General features: G+C 45.7%; 1 protein-coding gene across 1 annotated transcript in view; it reads right to left on the reverse strand.

Moving 5' to 3' along the window:
- Window positions 1-21,288, reverse strand: part of ABHD12 (abhydrolase domain containing 12, lysophospholipase) — a 40,379-nt gene that overhangs the window by 5,868 nt on the left and 13,223 nt on the right. The window contains exons 2-7 of the mRNA XM_083828579.1: window positions 15,868-15,992; window positions 12,767-12,872; window positions 10,514-10,633; window positions 8,042-8,072; window positions 1,693-1,738; window positions 364-493 (exon numbers count right to left, since the gene is read on the reverse strand). Coding sequence (XP_083684705.1) covers window positions 364-493; window positions 1,693-1,738; window positions 8,042-8,072; window positions 10,514-10,633; window positions 12,767-12,872; window positions 15,868-15,992 — 558 coding nt within the window. The remainder of the gene's footprint in view (window positions 1-363; window positions 494-1,692; window positions 1,739-8,041; window positions 8,073-10,513; window positions 10,634-12,766; window positions 12,873-15,867; window positions 15,993-21,288) is intronic.

Raw genomic sequence — 21,288 nt, forward strand, 5'->3', positions numbered from 1 at the left:
TCTTCCAGAATATCAAAGCAGCACGATGTTCTGCTTTGAGAGACGAATGCAGACATAGGTTCGCCACAGGAAGAGATCAGCGCAGCCCCGCTTGCCTTCCACTCGATCAAATAGCATCATACTCTAAGTGCCTGTTTCCCAGCGGATCCCTCCGGGCAACGAAGGTTCGAGATCAATTCCTGCACAGTCATTCACTGTAGCCCTTCTCTCTGCAGAGCGCAAAAGGGGAGCTACTCTGCAGCAGTTATGCCACAGACTCCAAGCCAAGCCAGCCTGGGGGTTTTGGCAAACTGCGCCTTCACCCAAGGTCGGTGTTTGATGTTTGTCAGAAGGTGCTAAGTCCCACTGGGATTAGATGCTTACCCCGTGCCCAAGGAGTGTCCCCAGATGTAGACAGGGTTGTCTCCGCTTCTTGCTTTTATCCAGTCGAAGACGTGAAGGGCGTCATAGGTCATTCCCCTCTCAGACGGGCTGCCTATCGAATCTCCCCAGCCTGAAACACAGAAGGTCCCTCCGTGAGCTGCATGAAACGCTCTGCAAAGCCAGACGGCTCTTCCCATGCAGCACACCTGCAGAAGAGTCAGGCGCAGGCAGTTTCTGCTCATCTCACTGTGCACGTCTACAGCTTGGGGTTAAAGCCCTGATTGATCAGCAGTCATTGAAACAAGGTAACTGCTGGCTGCAGAGAAATTTTTGTGGGTTTGGTCAACAACAAAAACAACAGCTGGATCCCAAACACGGCCACACTGTGTTCTTGCACCTCCCTGACCGCAACAGCCCAGCTCCCAGACCTCAGCTGCTTTTGCATGCACGTAACCAATTCCTAAGTGCAGTCTCTAAAAGCATACAAAGTGGGTCCTTGGGATCAAAACCCAAGCACATTTCACAAAGCTGTTGCAACGTCAGCTTGTCCATGGTGTCCGATCAGGGCCCGCCAGCAATCTTCCACCCTCCTGATTTCTCTGGCTCTATCCCTATTACAGCGTGTCTACACACCTCACGCCGAGCAGGAAGCATCCCACATCCCTTCTGACACCTACAGAGCAGCCGGAGAAGCTGCTGCCAGCAGGACTGAAAAACAGGGCGAGCTCCTACAAATAAAACTCTGAGAAGAGCAGCAGATACTTGACTAGTGGTGGCACAGAGCTGCAAAATGGTCGCAGCTCCTGCCAAGGATGTTAGCAATGAGCTGCCATGTATCTTAGCTTCACAACAACTTCAGAGCAGCTCGCTGTCTCTGTGAGACCAGAAAGAACATGAATAAGTAGGACTTCTATCAAAGGTACCATTATCTGGGGAGCAGAAACAGTATTTTATGATAATCTTGTTTAATTCTTGTGCCTTTTGTTACACTTTGGAGTAATTTTATTATGGAAATTTGAGATTTCTGGAAATGCCTTACAGATCAGAAACATCTGCAGCATTTAATACAGCTTCTCTGAATTGTCAACAGGGCAGCACATAGTTACAGGTCACAAAATAACCATGTCTCGTTTGTACAATTTAAAGGCGAGAAAAGGAAGGATGAACTTAAAATTGAAAAAGAAACAGCAACCGCAACTGATTAGCTAACAGCAACCGTGTGCAAAACAACAGTTCCCCTGAGATTATCTTAAAAAGAAAAGCAATTATTTTGTTACTTAGAAAAGAAAGATAGCTAAAAGTGTTTCACAATAACAGAAGCCCACATACCTCGGTAATCAAACGTGACCACATGGTACCCGAGGGAGCTGAGAACCTGGAGGGGAGAGAAACACACAGAGCTCTCACACAGGCTGCCACCTCTGCCGTGCTCTTGCCTCAGGCCAAGGTGCAGGGACCTGATTTATAACATTATCAGCCCAACTCGGTAAAGGAGTAATTTAAGAGCTTTTCAGCGTGGCAGGCGCAGGGCTTTCGAGCAGCAGACATTTCAGTCTGCGGGCTTTACTCCATTTGTCTCCTGGGCCGAGATGTAGATCACCCCTTTAACAGCTTTACCCTTGGTATCTACAAATACCCAGTGACCGTTTCCCATACAACCAAACAAAGCCCACACAAAATCTTTCGGGTTTTCCAGTGAAACAGTACAACTGCTTCATTTATACTATCCAAACTTGCATAAAGGTGAGCTCAACATAGAGAGGCCTGTTTCAGGTTTCAGAAGGCTTAAACATATACACCTAAAACTTACAATTGCTCTATAGTGAAGATTTATGTTACAAACAGTGGTAATCCTAGTAAAATCCATTAAAAGCAAGTAAAAATAATATCCCCACTAGATCAACTTGCTTAGAAAAAGTACCTCGGTAAAAACAGTACTAGCATTCTGAGCTACCATTGCTTGGTATGACTCTAACATCTCTGCAGTGGATAAAAATCAGAGTCACAAAAAGATTAAACTGCTGTTGTGACCTCTGTAGGATGTGATAGAAAAGCCATCTTAGTATTACATTATACTCTAAATCTTTTAATGGACCAAAGGAAATTGCGTGTAAAACCAACACGTTGTTTTTAGTGTAAGTGAAATCTTAACAGTCTGAATGATTTCCGTTACAAGTTTAGGCCTCGTTAGTACTGGAAAAAAAAAAAAAGCACCATACAGAGAAGAGGGGTGTTGGCAACCCAAATCCTTTGCTGGGGGGACCATGATGATGACAGTATCTCCTTTTTTCCTTCTCAGGTCCACTTGGGATCAATCTTTGTACATTTCTGATGTGCACAACATGCTACTTTCTCTTCACCAGTCTGTGACTCTACATTACAACCCAAATTACCCCGCAGGATGTGTTTAAGACATATCGGACATGTTCTCTTCCTCACCTCTAAGCCCATTTCTGCATCTCTCTTGCAGACCGCAGGCGAGCTGCTCCCAGCCCTGTCCCCACGGCTGGGCTGTGCCCCCTCCCAGCCCCACTCGTACCTGCATGCCTCCGCAACACACCCTGCGTCCCCATCTCCAAGGTCTCTGCTGTCGCACGGGGCCTGCGCTCCTCTACGCTGCATCACTATGCTGGCTGCCATCGGCATCTCGTTTGACACAGAGTAACTATCTGCAGCTTGCACGTAAAAACGTGACAGATTTTCTCTCTAATACTGTCTGTGCGGGAGTTGTTACTATTTGCATTACGGTCACAGCCAAACCACGTCGTTATACAAAGCTCAGCAAAATAGAACAAGCTAGCCAGTAGTCACCTGGTCTTTAGACGATTGCTGTTAGGGCTAAACAAGCTGAAAACAGTGCTCCACGGGGCTCCAAAGCAAGCTCAGAAGCTTCACAAGCCTCAGCCGTGTTACCAGCAATAGCAGTGCTACATTCATGGGGCTACGAGGCTGCAATTTCCCTCTTCAACAGCTTACCAGCTGCAGACTATCTTTCATGAGCTCAGCAAGGATACTGCAAAACCTCTTACACTGCAAACCCTCTTGTGACCCGAGGCTTCTCTCCAGGAATGAGCAGTGGATTTCCTCGGAGGCAGCTACCCATTCAGCTGCCTCAGGGCAACCTGCGCAGGTCCACGGGCAGCAAACAGCTCTTCATTGTAACGCATTAATTGGTTGCTGAGTGTCTGATTTTATAGCCAGTGCAGCTTGCGCAACAAATAAGTGCATTATAGTGATTACGACGAGAGCTACAGGATGCCAGGCCAAGTTCAGAACTCCTTTAACTGCAGGACACCACCACCCTCAGGGGGACTGCAGGAAGGAGCAGTGATGCATCCTTCGGGCTGCCGTAGCAATCTGGGCATCTGCTGGGTGTACAACACTCGCTGCCTTCAGGGCTCCTTGCACCACCAGCTGGACTGCCAGGATTAGCTGTTGGGTGATTAGTATTTGTTAAAATCGTTTAAAAAAGAAAAATGGTACCGGCAGTGTCACAGCATACAGCTGAAGTGACATGCCTGTACACTGAGCATTACCTCTTGGAATAGTCCAGTTGCACTTCCTGTAAGAACAATTGTTCTCAAGTATAATTTTAACCTTAACAGGGGTTAAGGTTACATATAGCTGACATTACCAGGTAGAGCTATAAACAGACAATTTACAGTAACGTGGGGACACACAGTATGGATACAAATACTGTATCTTACACAGACGCCTGGATGCTGATTGGAAATGGAGAGAGCAATCCCACTGTCCCACTCGGCTCTAAATGGCTGTCTGCAGACAAAAAAAAAAGCTGCTATCTTCACATGTGCATCACAGAGTTTGCCCTGCTGCTTGCCAGCACCCCCTGGGGACTGTCTAACACATTATATCAGGCTCACCCTTGCTTTACTTAGTTGTGGTAACTCTTGGCACTACCACGGAGTTATATTACTCCACTCCCCCAGTTTTATTGCCATTTTCCCACTAGCACGTACCCAGAATTGATGTTATCATTCGCAACTGCACCAGCTTCAAAGTCACTCCTTCCCTCAAAGCCCCTTTGCTCTTTGCTAGTCAGGTCTCCTCAAGCAATTCCTGGCTCTTCCTTTGGCTCTAAATCCTTCCGAGGGGGTTCCCCAGACGTGTGCCCTGTACTGTGTGTGCTTACAGGGCAAAGGCCCTTTACACAACGGAGGGATTAAATACCCAGTTGTGAGCGCAGATTCCTGGGCAGAACAAGTTACTGTCGTTTCAGCATCCTGTTGCAGATGACCTTGCTAACATTGTAGGCAGGTGGGGTTATGTATTTATCAACACAACACCACAGTACAGAATACCTCTGCAAACTGTGTAACAATAACGCAATAACCAGGTAAAATATTAGTAAGTACATTAGGTGCTGCAAGACAGCTGATTCCACCAGAATTACTAAATATCACTTTTGATACGTCCACTTATGTATTGGACCCCCCGACCAGGCATGCAGAGCACCAAGTTCTTTCTTGCAAAGCCTGGTTTTCAGCTTTGCAATGGGATTTTAGTGCTAAGTCACCACACACAATCTAGCCTTTTCCAGACCATTAAAAATGATTTCCAGATCAGAAGACTGTATTAAATCGTTCCCTTTTCACATTTACTTATATGATAATAAAACAGAGCAGTGAAAGCAAAGTTATGCAACAGATACTTAGCTGGATCTGGAACAGACTACGTCATCTTCTGTGCTACCTGGGGAAGGGAAAGTGACGAAGAAGCCTCGAACATCTCCCTCTGCAGGACTTTCTGGTCATAGGAGAGGTCTCATCAGTAACATTTGTTTCCTTATTTTATCCAATTTATTATCTATTGTTCTTCAGTATCAACTGTTAATTAACCTGCTGACAGCTTAGCTATCTTTGATATGTTTGCTGTGTCGGCTGCACTGGCGGCATCTCTTCTGAGTAACAGAGATGAACTTTTATTTTAATTAGCAGCGTGATAAAAGATTTTTACGCTCCTCTATTTCTTCTTAAAAAAACCTGCTGAGTTTAACGCATCCATTGCCATCACACAGATAGGACTACTGTTTCATTTACAAAGTCAAGTCCATGCCAGTTCTTCTAGAGGCTTGCATTTTACATACCCTTGTTCAATAACCATTCCCTCAACTCCTCTCTGCTCCATTACTGATAAGGCTTTATTTACGTTCCCAATTTAAACCTTTTTTCTTTTGATCTCTGTCCTAGATTTCTTTTATGCTTACACTCACATACACTTCCCACCTGTGCTGTCAGGACTGGCACCCACCTCGCTGTGTGCAGCGGGATAGCATCGCTGTTCATCCCCGGTCACCATTCCCATGGCAGCTCCACTTTCCTCCACCTGGATTTCCAACTTTTCCCCCTCTGTGTGCCTTCTGCAAACAGCCCTTAGCTCTCCCCCTGCATCTACCTCCTCAGAGCATCGGTCTGACCCGCACCAGCCACCACCTTCACCATATACCTGGCCAAGACCACCATGGAGAAGCCTCCAGCTTTCCCTAACCCCAACCTGAGTCGGAGGCAGGGCCACGCCTGGGGGTTCAAAACCCCACCGCTGAGAATGGCCGTGCCTGGAAAGAGTGCCCTGAAGAGGGACAGCTAAATTCTCCTCTTGTTGCTGGGAGCCAGGTGCTGCAAGGTGACACAAAGCAAACGCGCGGAGTAGAGACCAGGAATGCAGCAAGAGGAATCTGCCTGGCACTTGCCCTGGCCAGCTGCTCCTGCCCAAAGCACCAGCCCTTGCGCAGCAGCCAGCAAACAGCGGGGCTGCCCTCGAGACAAGCCAGGCCCAGGCAGCAGCACCCCACACACCCACCCAAACCAAGTCCTGTGTCCTCACAGCCTGGCATGGCACAGCCCCTGCGCTTTCCCTGCTTTGTGGGAAAGCAAAAAAGTATGGCAGCGTCCCAATCCTATGCCCTGAGGCTATTAAGCCTCTTCTGGTTTAGGTGGTGTTGTCTTTCAAAAGCATATTTTCCTTTCTTGTTTCTCCCTCTAAAACTAGCTCAGAAAAAGTCTCAGATGAAACTAATAAGACTTCAGCTGCCTTTGCAGATAACACATTTCCTTTGGCCCTTAACAGGATGTTTAGTGTAGCAGTGACAAATGTTTTCTATGTAGCAATTACTTACATCCCTATAACAATATCCCATTGTTTCTTTTGTTGCTATAAAGTTGGGTAATCTCATGCAATTGGCAAAAAAACCTCTACATCAGCTCTCCAATCTCCCAGCACATCAACGCAGCAAGGACCAAAAGCTTCACCGCCAAATCCTCAACATACAAGTCTGAATCGCAGAGGAGCTCGCTGTAGCCTGTTCCTGACAAGGGTAGCTAGGAGAAGAGGACTCCTGTCTTGAATTTTAAAAGGTTTTGAGGACTCTTGTCTTGAGTTTTAAAACGTTTTGACTTGCAATATTCAAAGCATAAATAATTTGTATCAATACAGTGACCCTGAATATATTAGTACATACGGTATCTGGAAACCAGGCTCAAGCAAAGAATAACTGGCCACGTGTCCAGAGCAGAGGAAAGCACCCCTCAGAGTGAGCTTTTTTCTGGTTACTGCTCCAAACACACATCCACGCAGGCACCAAGGATTGGAGCAGTGACAGCCTCAATGTTCGGTGCTGCTGCTGAGAAAAGCTGCTCACACGGATCAGTCACTTGGGAAGAAGGAGCAGACCTCTCGAGTTATTTCCCTTCTGAGCCTCTTCTAGGGGGCTCTCCCCTGCTGCTTCCAGGGTCTGAGCACCAGAGGCTGAAGGGCCAGCAAGCCAACCTGGTTCATTCTGCTGGAATAAGCACATACCCAGAGTTTCTGGCGTGGTCCAGTACTAGTTCGGACAAAATCCAGAACTACTCCCTCTGCCTGTCCTGGCCAACACAAAATGCATTGCAGCAGACGTTGTTTTTCTGGGAGTCAGCCAACTGGCTTAGCATACATGACAGTCTCCCCAGCTGTCATGTGCCAACCTTCAGTAACTTAGCACATCCTTTTTTTCTTAGGAAAAAGCATCACCTGCTTCTTTGAAACTTCCAAATGGCATTTTCTAAGTGACCTGAATTAAAAAAAGGCTTTACTGCAGGGGATCTTGCATAAGTAGCTGCATTGCAATAAGTCTTTACGAATGCCAACACTGACACCAATTATAAGGAGAAAGAAATGAAAGCTAAATCCATAGGAAAAACACAGCCTCAACTCCCTCTGAAATGAACTAGCAAAAATAATTATGGCTCTTTGGGGACATTTGGGGATGCGTTGTGTCACAACAGTGACTATACAGAGACTGGTAACATATGAAACAATACTCTTAAATAGCACCTTAAGTCAGCATACCAGGATAATCAATCAAATCATGACTGTGATTAAATAAAGCTTTTATTTTTTTCCTCACGAACTGTTCTGAACATATTCCTGGCAAAGAACCTGGTTAGTTTGGTTGGAGCTGACAGGTAACAGCAAGTAAAAAAACCTTTCAAATATTTTTGAACGTGGTGAAGCGTGCTCACTGCTTACAGACTCCTCTAGATTCGGGGTGTGTATGGCAGAAGGGGGCCAAAAACCCTAGGTCATGTGCCTGGTGGCAGTGGGCTGTAACGAGCAGTCTTCAAGTCTGTGCAGGTCTGACTGCGTTAGTGCAAGCGCCTGGACAGCACGTGCAGCCACTTACCTTGTAAAGCTCCACGCGGTGATCCCCTCCTCTGGCAAAAGTGATTCACGAAGAGAATGAAAAACAAAAACAAAAGCCACATGTCAACATTTAAGCTTCCAGAGAGAGGCTCGGGATTCCAGCTAAACGCAAGCATGCAAGCCAAACATAAACACTTTAACTGCTTTGTTACGGGCTAGAAGGAGACACCACGGCACTGTTGAGCTATGCAGGATATAGTTTAAATGTCGACTTCTCCCTTTAAATTTCTTCTCATTGCAGGAAAAGACAATCTTTTCAACCCACCCTCCAACCTCCCTTTTCCAAAGCCTGCAACACATCCAAACCGGCCTGCCCTTGCTGGCTTTGCAGATCCTGAGCTGCTGCCACCAGTGCTGCCCCAGCTAGTAACCCCTGCTCCCAGCAGACCTCACCACATTAACCCAAGCGCCTGGCCCTTGGAACCTCTCACCTGGCTCCTAGCACAGGGACAGAAAAGACACGTGCAAAAGACTGAGCAGAGAAAACCAGAGTAGAACGCTAGAAATAAGTCCAGGGGAAGAATCCGCTTTAATGTTTTTTTCATAAATTGAAAACTAGAGGCTAAAAAAGGAAAGGAGAGGGAACGTGACATCACATGCATTAAAATACGTCCCTGTTGTGACAATGCTAATCCACAATGGAGCTTTAGTCTAGCATCGCTAAAAGTAGATTTTCGCCTGCACTCACATGAAAACCCTAAAACATTCCCGCTATGACTGGTTTGGTCAGTGCAGCCTCTGAACCAAACTGCCACTTTCCAGACCTCCCTCGAAGAACACACGCACTTGCCAGCCAAAAGCTGTCAGCTCCAACTGCGCTACAAAATACCTAACACAGCCAAAACCACTCAGGGCAAAATGTAAGGGGTTGCTTGGAAGTCAAGTTGAATCAAACAAGTCTGAGGAAGAAGATACACTTGCTTGAAAAGCCATCACGGATGTGCACACACTGGTGACTTCTCATGCATTCCTCAAAGTGCAATACGTGATTTTTTTTTTTTTTTTAAGGACATCAGGTAAGCATCATTTTTGCCTCAGCTCCAGACCACTCAGCTGAACCAGAAAGCAAAGGCAGTGCCTTTTACTTATGCTTTATTGATGCAGGCTGTGTTAACCAGGCCTTTCACAAGAGACTGAAGATGCGCTGTGGAAACATACAGCAACATACATTAAAGCAGAAACGGCAAAGCCAATATGACTCCGGCTTCCTCCAATGCACAGAGTAAAGCAAAACGTGAGATACGCAATCAATACATAGCTCAGCACTTTATCTCAGTAACACCTGGGGGAGCCAAGAAGTAAATCTAATCAATAACCGCACAACAGAGATACCGGTCCTAAATTACCACTGTTAAGCTGCAGAGCAGTTTCCATTAGTATCATTTGCTACACCCAATAAGGACAAGAAAACAAACTAAGCAGTATTTGAAAAATAAGGCAACAATTTGATTAAACCTTGTAACACATCAGCATGAGCAGACAACAGTTTCTGAAGTCCCATCTGCTCATGCATTTCCTAGCTCACAGCATGCAACTTCCACATTTTGCCCCTGTACAGAAAAAAGGAACGCTACTAAGGTAAGAATTTAGGTGAAAAAGGGCAAACCTCCTGCAATGTAAAGGCTAGGAAACCTTCGCTACCAGCACAGTTGAAACAGAATTGTATTACAGCAACGCTTCTGCTCTTGCAGAGTATCTATAAGCAGACATCAGCTGCAAAAGAACACGCACTCAGAAAGGAGCCAATACTCTTTGAAAGATGCATATTAGTAAAGAAAAAAACCCACATGTACTAATAACTCAAGTAAAGCTCTGCATCATGCAGAGATGTGGCAGGAAAACCATGATACTGCGAAACACCCAGAAAGTCCCATGCTGTACTAATGGGTTTTAGCACCCAGAAACTTTAGAGAACCTGACCACAGCTGCTAAGATTACAAGTTTTAGAAATGCTCCTGTTCCAGACAAACGTCCTGTACATGTGCAATAAGGAAACAGGCCAGCACATTACCTTCCTCTTTCCATCTGATTTTCCTTCCTCAAAATGTGTTAACTACTAAAATAAGCTCATGAAAGGAACTGGAAAGCTTATTTAATATACGTAAAAGCATACATACAGAAGAGGTAATACTATCCCATGTCTTGATTCAAAAACCGTTATACTGGAAAGAAGTATTCCTCCCTACTTGATTGAGTAGGCGTCACAGCCTCCTGGCACGCAGAGGACAGAAAGCATCTGCAGGATCAGATCTCTCTGATAATGCAATAAATGTATTCTCACATTCAATAAATGGAGAGCCATCATGCCTTAAAACATGCTTTCTTTTAAAAAGAAAGGAGAAGAACCAAAATGCTTTTAGATTTATTTTTTTTTTTAAATCAATGTGTTGAAGCTGTAGGAAGACAGAAAAAACACACCGCCTAACAGAGCCGTTGCTGTTTTGTGTCTCACCTTGTTCCAGCATTGCCGTGCAAATAAAGGATTACAGGATGGCTGGAACCCAAAGCATCTTCAAACCACAACTGGTCCTTCCCCCGGGCATTCTTCCATAAGGCTGCAGGGACTGTATGCCTGTATCCAGAAGGAAAAAAATATATATATGTTTATTCCCTTGTTGCTTTTTAGTGTCTGCAACTCAAATTTTGAGTTTTTCCTGATCAATTCATTCACTCAGAGTTAAACTCCTCACGCACTCTTGATAAAGCTGTCATTCTTAGCCAACAAGTGAGACATTTTAAAAAGCCAGTGAGTAGTGTTATTTCTACATTTTAATCTCCAATACTTTTGCCTTCAAAACCCAGGGCTATGCAAGGCACCAAACTTCCCAGACCAACCCAAAGCACAATTACTGAACTTCCGGCTGTTCTACAGGAAGAATCTCAGTCCCCAGGCTTTTATGGTGCTTGATTACTTCACTCAACAGACTTGTACATCATAAACAAGATTCACAGCTAGGTCATTAGATATTCAGAATAATGACCAAAGTCAGCTGATTTTGGAAAGAACATTTGATAAACAAGAGGTATAGCTGACTAAAGCGATTTGAGGAAAAACAGGTGCTCAAGGTCTGATGAGAAGATACTGTATTTTGTTTTCAAATACCAGATTCTTGAAGGTTTAACGTCTTAGCTAGAAAAACTATAACCTAGAAACCCAGGAATTTTTAACTCACAGCTGTTCTTCAATAGAAAACATAGCTGGGCAGCCTGTTAGAATGAATTCAACACTAGTGGGGAACGGAAAGAGATAAACAACAGACCAAAGAGAAGGCAGGCATTCAAACTGGGTAATTACTCCAGAAGACAAACACTGAAAGTGAGTACATGCCCACAATCATCTCAGATTGTTGACAAAGGGGCCAGCTTACAGCTATCAGAAGTACGAAGGTGCTCACATTCCTTTCTCCTACGAAGAAAGACAAATTCCATCTACCACACCTTCCCGCAGACATAAACATGGTCAGAGGACAAACCAGTACATAGGAAAACACGTTAGAAAAAAAAAAAAAAAACCTACTTGCTTGCATGCAGCAGCCAAACATTGAGTTTTTGATGAGGAAAAATGCCCAAATAGCTGTAGGACCCCCTGTTCTGCCTCAATAGTTCCGCAAGCTTATGAACAAAGCCGTCTGAGGAGTTTGTTTCAGGAGCATAGTGAACACAAAACCTTATGCTAACGTTAAAACAAGGCTCCAAACTTTAGTGAAGGTCCCATTCAAAAGGTCATACGCTCCCAAGCAAAGAGAAACTTTGCTGCCTTAGAGGACACATACAGGGTACACGCACACAGCTAAACCCTCCAAATCCCACAGTTTACAAATCTAACAGCACTGGCTGTATTAAGCAACGGCACCTTTCCCTTCACACCTGACACAGTGTCTAGGCTATTTTTTCAGGTGTTTGCTGTTCTTGTGGTATGCGTTCAAACTGCGGGCACTTCTTGCTGTTCAAAGCCAGCAGGGACTTTCTGTGGCTTTGAAACTCCTGGGTTTGAGACACAGTAGAAATTGGTCACGAGGAACAGATGCAGAAGCTGGTTTGAGCTGGCCTAATAATGCAGCAAGTGCTGAAAGCAGACCTTTTTCAAACAAAGAACCAGTCATTTGAGCCGGTCCCGGTTAACAAGGAGCTAAAATTAACTGTCCTTGCCTGGGACCAGAAAAATCTTCACGAGTAAAAGCGAGCACTGACACTGTCACTTGTTCTGCTAAGAGAGCAAACGGCGTGTTCCTTCCTCACCCACTCTCCAAACCTTACATATGTTTTGTACACAGAATATTCTTCCTCCTACTCTGAACACTTCGATCCTGTTTTCCCATCTTCCCCCACATATACTTTGCAAAACAAACTATGAACGGCAGTCAAATAACAGAACTTGTAACTCCTTGGGTCTGGTCTGATGTGGAGGCATGACCTTTGTAGCAATGCAGAGCCTTTCTGATTCCAAATTATGAAATTTCTCTGAATGCAAAGGTTGTCCAATTTTGTTTCACGCATTATCGATCCGAGTTCAGCCAAGCTCCAGCGATCTGCATGCTTTTCAACACGAACTCAGCCACTTGGCAGAGAAAAAACGCAAGCATCCACAAATCAGAGCAGGCAATGGCTGCCGCATGCACAGCAAAAATACTGGACACGCGATACTGAGAACAAAAGGAAAGACTACGGATGTACAGCACACACTGCACACGGCAGGTGTCCTTACCAGACTCCGATGGTTACATCCTCCTCTGGCTGAAGGTAATAATTACAGGTGTGGTTTAAACCTTGATCTTGTGGTCTTTTCAAGTCAATGAAATATGGGACCCTCACTGAAATACAAAAAAGAAGAAAAGAAGAATAATGAAACCTTTTAATTTTTACCTGTATTTTCTTACAAAACAGTGTTACCAAGGCACTGGAGAGTTGTACAAACCAGTCCACTGTGCTGAGAAGACCTTTTTCATTGTGTGAAAGGATGAAATCAACTACACTTGTGACTAAAATATGAACAACAAAGACAGCAAGGTAAGATGCAAGCAACCACCAACAAAAAAAATAGGCAGGAGCAGGCTAAAATAAAGAGGTGGGGGATCCAGACAAATCTTCCTGTGACATGTACCAGAGATGTGAACCATCTCTGCTCAGTTTGCTTTAAAAATCTCCCAGGCACATGACAGCCACTCCTGCTGCATCAGGGCGGTGGGTGAGTTGATTTGGCCTTTCATTGCTTGCAGTAAGGGCAGTTACCGATGGGACAAACTCACCTGGGACAAATGGCGCGTCCCAGAGTTAACGTCTGATGTGTTTCAGGATGGCATGTGGTTTCAGCCTCTATATTTAAAAAGTCTAAAGGAGATACTGTATCATAATAGCAGACACTGCATTGCTCTTGCCATAGAAGAGTAAGATAAACTGTGTCAAACGCTGGCCTTCTGAGCCTTTGAGGAGGATACGCAGTTTGGTAGCCAATTCTCCAATGACTAGAAAATAATTGCTTTATCTCCCAGACACCTCAGCATTTACGAGACCACATTAGGCTGGAAACTTCATCTCTTCAGATGAGCACCTCTGAAGCCCCAGGAAACAAAACAGTTCCACCTCAGTTCACTCCTCCAAACGCTTTACATTTCCCAGCCTGCAGAACACAGTTGGCTTTGCTTGCTATGGTCAATGATTCAAACGTGAACAACATCAGGAAAGTCAAACTTCCCCTCATCAAACATCCCCTCAGATTTTCAGCACTTTTTTCCTATTGCGCAGCGTCTATAAAACATTGCTTTTGAACCAAGCAATGTGCTAGGTGAGGCGACTGGCTTAGTCTAAACACTTGTTTTTCCACCACCAACGCTGTGCAGCCTCTCCAGGCAGCCTGTGAAACACACAACACCAAGAGGGATGCGAGAGCGCTCTCCCAGCAGGACGGAGCAGTTCTGAGGACTTTGTTCTCCCAGTAACTCAGGCTTTTCCCACCTGAGCTCCACTCCAGCAGAAGCAGGAAGTCTGTCTCCTGGACGTTTAGTGGCACAGTAATTAACTCACCAAAGCTTCTGTTGTATTAACACACAGAAGCACCGCTATTGGTGACAGCCACATCTCACTTCGCTTACCCCAAACACCATTCCCCAAGCGCACAAACCACAGCAGACAACGGCTGTGTTAACCTGACAAGTCCGGAGCCTTAGACTGCAAACCCGTGCCTGAGCGTGTTTGCTCTGACGCAGAGGCATTTATTTTGTTTAAAAGGGTATCTGTAGGTCACCTGGACCCCTGCAAACACAAACGTGAGAGTCCAAAAAACCAAAGCACAGGTGCCACCACAGACCCACTGGGTCACCGTGCTGTCACCACACAACTCACAGGGGTGGCAGGTCCTCCCCGAGGGGGAATTCTGTAGTCAAGGTCTGGACAGAAGCACGAGTCACTTCTACCAGTGTTCTGGGACAACTATTCAACTTCCCTCTGCCTCTACTTTCCCCATACGCAGTATCTGTTAATCGTCATTGCCAGAAAGTGCTTTCCTGAAGCTCTGTGCTCCTGTTTTAGATGCAGACCCCAAACTACACAAAAGGGGGAGGAAAAACATGGGGGAAGAGCACTGACTCGTGCTCAGGAGGTTAAAAAGCAACACGACCACTGCTCCGAAGGAGAAATGCCGCTCTCCAGCGGAGAACAATTACTCAGACTTCCTAGTGTGCTTCCAGTAAGGATTCTTTCTACAGAACTACGAAGGCAAGTAGTCGTCGTTGGGTACTGTGACAAGTAAATAGGTGACTGCCATTATATTAAAGCAGTGGGAACAATACCACAGAGATCTTAGCGCAAGGACTCCTGAGAGAGTGTTACAGGACAATTATTTTCATCACTTGGGAATAAAGAGAGGCAGGAATTTCACGGAGACCTAACAAAGCTCCGCAAGGGCAAATGAAAATCACCACGAATGAAAGCAAGGTGATGAAAATGGAAGCGACCTGCGTTACTCACTGTTACCCAGCTGTCGGTTCTGACAATCACAGCACGAGAGCTGGCCCCGTTCAGAAAGTACACGTGCACACTTCATAGCAACCACAAACCAAGGTGTTAGAGTACACAGAGAATGCAATCAAAATGACAAAAGTGATATAAAAGCAGCGCACGTGCACTTGGTCCTCTTAGCCAGGGTTTCTACAATTAAAGGGAAAGATTTTAAGACTTCATTAGAAAACCCAAGTCAGGTTTAAAAGACAAATTTAGATTGCGAAGAAGCATCCCTTATAGTGATGCTCCGTCATTTTCTACCCTGTGGATAACTCAGGCTTCCCTGGGAGCTAAGCCAGCCCGCCAGAGCCATCCCACAGCCCGTTTGACCAAACGCAGAGGCCAAACAGACACAAAGAAAGCATTCAATGTGACTGCGTGAATAGGTCCCTTCTGTTCTGCCCCAACCAAAATACCGCGCTGAAGTGCTTTCAGGTGAAGAGTCATGGCCTGGAAAACAATGCGCTGGATTTAATTTCACTTGCTTGCTGCCTATTCACGCAGCTTTGTTAATCCCTTTGGAAAAATGTATTTGACATATTGTACAGTTTTCCTGAAGGAAACCGTTTGGGCTGAAAGCTGGCTCCAGTTTGGTCGCTGTATTTATACTGCAACATACTACTGAGACCACCAGGGCCGCAGCCAACGCTCTCCAACACACAGCTTGGAGAACTTACAGCCTGTGAAAGTTCACATCCTTCACAAGCTGTAAACACGCGGGGAGGGGGGGGAAGTTACAGCAGGCAAACAAAATACAAAGACATTCCTCCCCTTCACCCTTCACCCACCCCAACAGAGCGGGTCACTTACCAAAGTTTAGGAAGACCAGCTTCGCCTGAATAGCGGGGCAAAGTTTGACTAGAAATGGAATGGCTATGTACACTCCCAGCAACCAGATTATTAGCCTCCGCAACCGGAACCATAATCCGTATCGCCTGTGTAAAGAAGGAAAAAAAAAATAAAGAAAGGCCTGAATACAGCAGGAATTTTATGAACCAGTTGTCACAACGATCTGCGTGCTTGGTGCATTGGAAAACGACTTCATTTATTCTTCAAACAAAACTAACTTGGAGCCCTTGACGCAGCCTCAGCTGTTTGAGAGAAGCAGAAGCCAAGCAAGCTGTCAGCTGATGATACACGCCTTCGAGAAAGGGAAGAGAAACTCCCCTCTGATCACATTCTAAACCACTCTGTAACAGCTTTTTTTTTTTTTCCTGATGATTTTACAGATTTCAAAATCTCTGGAGAAACATATGACACATTTGTCTCCAAAGAGAAGCACTTACCATTTTAAGCACTATCAGCAGGATTTTTTTTTCCAGTTACATTTTTGTATACTTTAAGGAACTGTGTGTAATGAGACAGCCTGATCTCAGACCAATAAAATTACACGCGATCGCACGTACAGACTGGAGCAGAGGTTCTGCCTTGTCCAGCTAAAAGGGGTCATACCTTCCAATGACCTGGAAAGGAAATCTTTCTAAGTTATAAAACATGATGAGATTTCCTACTGTGGCACCAATTCTCTGTGAGTCCAAACCTGAGATCCCCCAAGACTTTATTTCTACTTTCCCATAAGTACTCTGATTGGGAAGAGTAAGCTCCTTTAGAAAAAATATTTTAAGAAAAATCAAAGTATCACACAGCAGAAGTCAAGCAAGTTCTCTCAAAATATGCTTTACTGTCTCAGAATAATTACATACGTACGATTGTGCGCGTACACGAAGTTGTACTTCTCATGATTTACTTGCCTGACACGCTACGGACAGCATCACTGAGTGCCACTGCAGTCAGGAACTAAAATGCACACAAACCCTTCAGGCACCAGCACTTCTCTGCTCTCCAGCCGACAGCCCCGAGCAGGAACCACGTCGCAGGCCAGCGAACAACCAGTTTTCACTATCGGCAGTTCCTGCCAGCAGCTGAAGGCTGAGATCAACTTTTCCAAGAGGCCTGAAGTTAGTACTCTCTCGTTTGGCGGTTCTAGGAGGTGACACGCTGAACTTGCTCCATAGCAGTGCTAAAAGGGCTTGAACGCTGTCAGCTACTTGAAACAATCAAACAGAGGACCTCTTTTTTAAGTATTTCTCCAGGAGATGAGTGTACAGCTAAAACCAGTATTGAAATAATCTAATCACAGGCCAAAGCCCTTTGGATCTCAATAGGTTTTGCAACCCTAGGCTAAAACCAAGGTTCTCAACAACAGTCGTTCTACCCAGCGCAGAAAAAAAAGCTCCCCACAACTCTGCCTTTAGGCTTTTGGCATGATTGCTCGTGTATTTGCCTGGAATGGGCTATCCTCCTACATACCCCACACCCACCACACTACTGCCACCCCACAGGTACCTGTCCGTCTCCTCACGTCCTGAGTTACATACACATCTGCCCTCCAAATGGCTGCCCTTTTCTTAACAACCTGAACTGCCGTTTTCCAAAAGGGGAGGAAAAACATTATTAAAACATCAACAACCAAGCCTGGTTGCAGCAAGGGCGTGCTGAAAGGCTCAAAATATTATCATCCTTCCCATGGAAAACCTGACAGCGGGGACGTGAAGAAAGCCAGCAAGGCTTCCAGCGACATTTCCATACCTCGAGCCCATTTTCTCAAGGCAGTAGGGAAAACAGACGCAGCAAAGGACTGGCAGAGGAACAGGCTCAGCATCAGAAGAGCGTTGGTGGTACCGGAGCCTCAGTGACCCATCTCCACCCCAGGGAGAGCAGCAACTGGAGGAGGAGGGCGCAGAGGTCCCGAGGGCACAGGCACAGGACACAAAGCCTGCCCACAGCCGTGATCCTTCCGAGCAGCCCAGCTGGCATCCTCCAGAGCAAGGAGCTGAGAAATGCCATGAGGTGAGCTGAGCACACAAGGAAACCCCCTGCAACTTTGGCAAAAGCCACCCAGTATTTCTCTTGGGCAAATGGCAACCGCAGCGCTCTCTGCTCTCAAGCTAAAGCTTTCTTTCCACAACCACCCCCACATGAGCACACAGCACCTTTTTTTTTTTTTTTCTTTTTTTGTCACTCAGCAAGGTTCGTGGGAGAGAGATCGCCAAGGTTCAGTTGCTCAGCCTTCATCGTATTTTGCTTCTCTTCAAGGAGAAGAGCATCTCCCTGCTAAACCTTTGGGGTTTGGCTCTGAAGCCCTCCAGGCACAAGGAGAAGACATCAAACCACAGGGTCTCCAAACATCCCCCCCGCAGAAACGCTGAACGCGACCCAGGCACGAGCTGGAATCGGGAAGAGAAATTGCTGAAGACTACACTGAGAAATGCCATCAGAGCAAAGGAATGGTTTTAGCTTCCACTTTTTCTCTTTAGGAGACTGAACAGAAACATCGTTTCCTTGTCTCCGGTACCCCATGCCAAACGCTAAGAGGTAGTGTGACATCTACACCTCATCACCAGGGAGATGGCTACTTGAAATGCAACCAGGGCAAAGCCTCCGCCCATCAACAAGCGGCTTCCCCTCTGCTGATAAATCCAAGACAAGGTGCTGAAGTGTGCCCGCTCTAAGTTATCTGCTAAGTCCTTAGCAAGCAATTTCACCCAACTAAACGGCTCTCGCTCTGCAGAAAAGCTATCATAAGAAACAAATGCCCCGCACGGGGAACTTTGGGCGTGCTCAGGCAAAAGCAGCAGCAACACGCTTTTCACCCCCAGAAAACTCAACTGGTCTTAGGGTCTTAGTGAGAATATACAAGTGAGTTAGAAAATAAGCAGCTGCAAACTGAAGACATTGAAGAATATCATGAACAGATTTCCAGGAACAATGGAGGTAACGTCTTAAACAAAATAAAATAAACAGGAAAAAAAAAACTAATTTGCTGAAGGCCTCTGCCCAAAACATTGGTAAAATCTGAAGCAGTTCTGGCTTCACGTGGGTTTCTGAAGTGGGCACGAAAAACACACTCCCTCTCCAGACATACTTAAACCAAAGAAAAAAAGGTCTTTCCTCTGTGTGACACCAGAAATTGAAACATTTCCTAGGATTTCATACAGGGACAAAGGTCCTATATTTACTCAGCGCGATCACGGTCTGCACTTGGGCAGACAACAGAAGTACCTGACTGGAGAGGAGGACCTAGGGGTCCTCTGAGGAGAGCTTCCCTCGCCTGTGTTGTCCTTCATCTACCAGCGCCAGTGGAACTTCAGGCCCTAACATCCTTTGAGAAACTCCCCTCCAAGAAAACTCCAGGGTCTGGTGAGCAGCAAGTGCCCGATAACCTCACTTCCGAGGCATGCTCTGCATCCAGATCCAGATTAAAATCACCTCCCCTGGAGAGCACCTGAATCACTTCTCTGTCAGAAGCGCGCGAGATGAGTTTCCATCAGGATCTCCTTATCAGCTGCGTGACCAGGATGAAAGGACAGCCCTAGGGTGAAGTGGGACACTGACACCATGAGAGCTTCACTCTAGCAAGAACGGGACAAAATTCATCAGAAATACATGTGCACTGGGCTTGCAGTCCCAAAAGGACATATGGACAAGTATACGCATAGCCTACATGCCCTTTGTCATCTAGGGGAGACAATGGTAAAACAAAGCGCTCGTAGACATTGAGGACATCCATCTGCACTTGTTCCAGTGAATGCTGTTTCTCTGGTGTCCCTCAAACCATTGGCTGTTCAAATTGCAAACCAGCAGTCCTGTCCCAGCAGGAACTCAGAGCGTAGCACACGGACAGCCAAGGCCATTTTCATTTTTGGTCAAAGTACCTCCTGATTACCAGGTGGCAAAAGTGACTTTAAAAGAGGAAAGAATAAACAGCATGAATACTGGCATAAAGAGTACATGTTCCCCCACTTCTCTAACAGAAAATATTCAGGAAAAATAAAAACCAGTACATTCCTCCCCAGAGAGGAGGATCAAGAGCACTGGCAAGCCTTCCTTGCTGGTCTTGTTTTAAACAAGAAGTGTTTTCAAGCCCAGGTAAGATCTTCAGGAGCATCCATCTTCTCCCTATAGGTGTCTGGGTGGGTGGTATTGCACAGGGCTCCTCCTTCTTGCAGGGCCTGGAGGAGGAAAGGAGCACCAGGTCATTCTTCTCCCTCCACGCAGGCCATCCGATCCGCCCAAGCTGATTAGCCTTTTGTTGTATTTCACTTGTTCCCTGCCAACGAAAAGAAAAGCGAGCCTACCAGCCTTCCAACTGCGTGAAAGCGCATCCAGAAGGAGCCTCCCAGCTCCTGATCAGGAGCTCGCAGCCAGGCTGGGGGCTCATCTCCACTCCAAAACACTACAGCAGCTTCTGGCCAGCTGGTGCAGCAGAGCAGTTTTGCACCACAAGAATAATTTGGGTCTTTTTCTCCCCTGGTTTGCTGCAAAACCCGCTTTATGTGCGGGCAAATGCAAACTGAGGAGATGCTAACGTCAAAGGGTTTGTCCCCTCCTGGCTTCTGTGCGCTAGAACGAAGTCGCATAGGCAAACGGGCCCTCACGTGACTCTTTTGTTTCAGGCCCGGCTATACAAAATTCTTCTTAATGAAGTCTTTGGCCAAGCCTTAGTTCTGCTTCACTGGAGGCACTGTATCGAGAGCAGGAGGCTGAATTATAGAAAATCCACCCAGTCCTGAAAACTGATCTTCCCTTGAATTCACGAAAGCCAGCGGGAACACAAAAGTCTCAGATGTTACAAATCGCAGCAATCTCCCCCCTTGGCATTAGGATCCTTTTTAAACAGCATCAGTGCCCTGCAAAACATCTCAAAAATAAAAGTCAAAGGCCCCCAAACTCAGCTTGCTATACCAGAGATGAAGCAATCATCTAAATAAAATAATAATAAAAAAAACTATAAACAAAACCATAATCCTGGAAACAAGACGAATTTAAAATAGTATTCATGTTTTTTCCAAGTGTGTTCCCTAAAATAAAGCAATAAAAAAAAATCATGGACATAAACTGTCTTCGTATCCGCAGCTTCAACCAATTCCTAAAAATCTTTGCTCAAGGTGTGGAAAACAAAAAAGAAAATTGAATCTACCATATGCCTTTGCCACTTCTTAACAAAAGAAAAACAAACCACCTTCTTAATAATCTTGCACTTCGTCTCTCTCTGAAGAAACACTCTAACCTCTCTCAGGAACAAGCCTGTCGCACGGTATCACCACTTCAGTCCACCTCTCTACGGACACAAGGAGCCTGGAAGACTGCAACCTCCTGAAAACAGACCGAAGGCACTACATTGCGAAGAGCTGTGCCGAGCACATTTTTACAAGGGTAAAGCACTCGAGG

The sequence above is a fragment of the Anser anser genome (assembly GCF_964211835.1).
Source record: "Anser anser genome assembly, chromosome: 3".
Classification (NCBI taxonomy): domain Eukaryota; kingdom Metazoa; phylum Chordata; class Aves; order Anseriformes; family Anatidae; genus Anser; species Anser anser.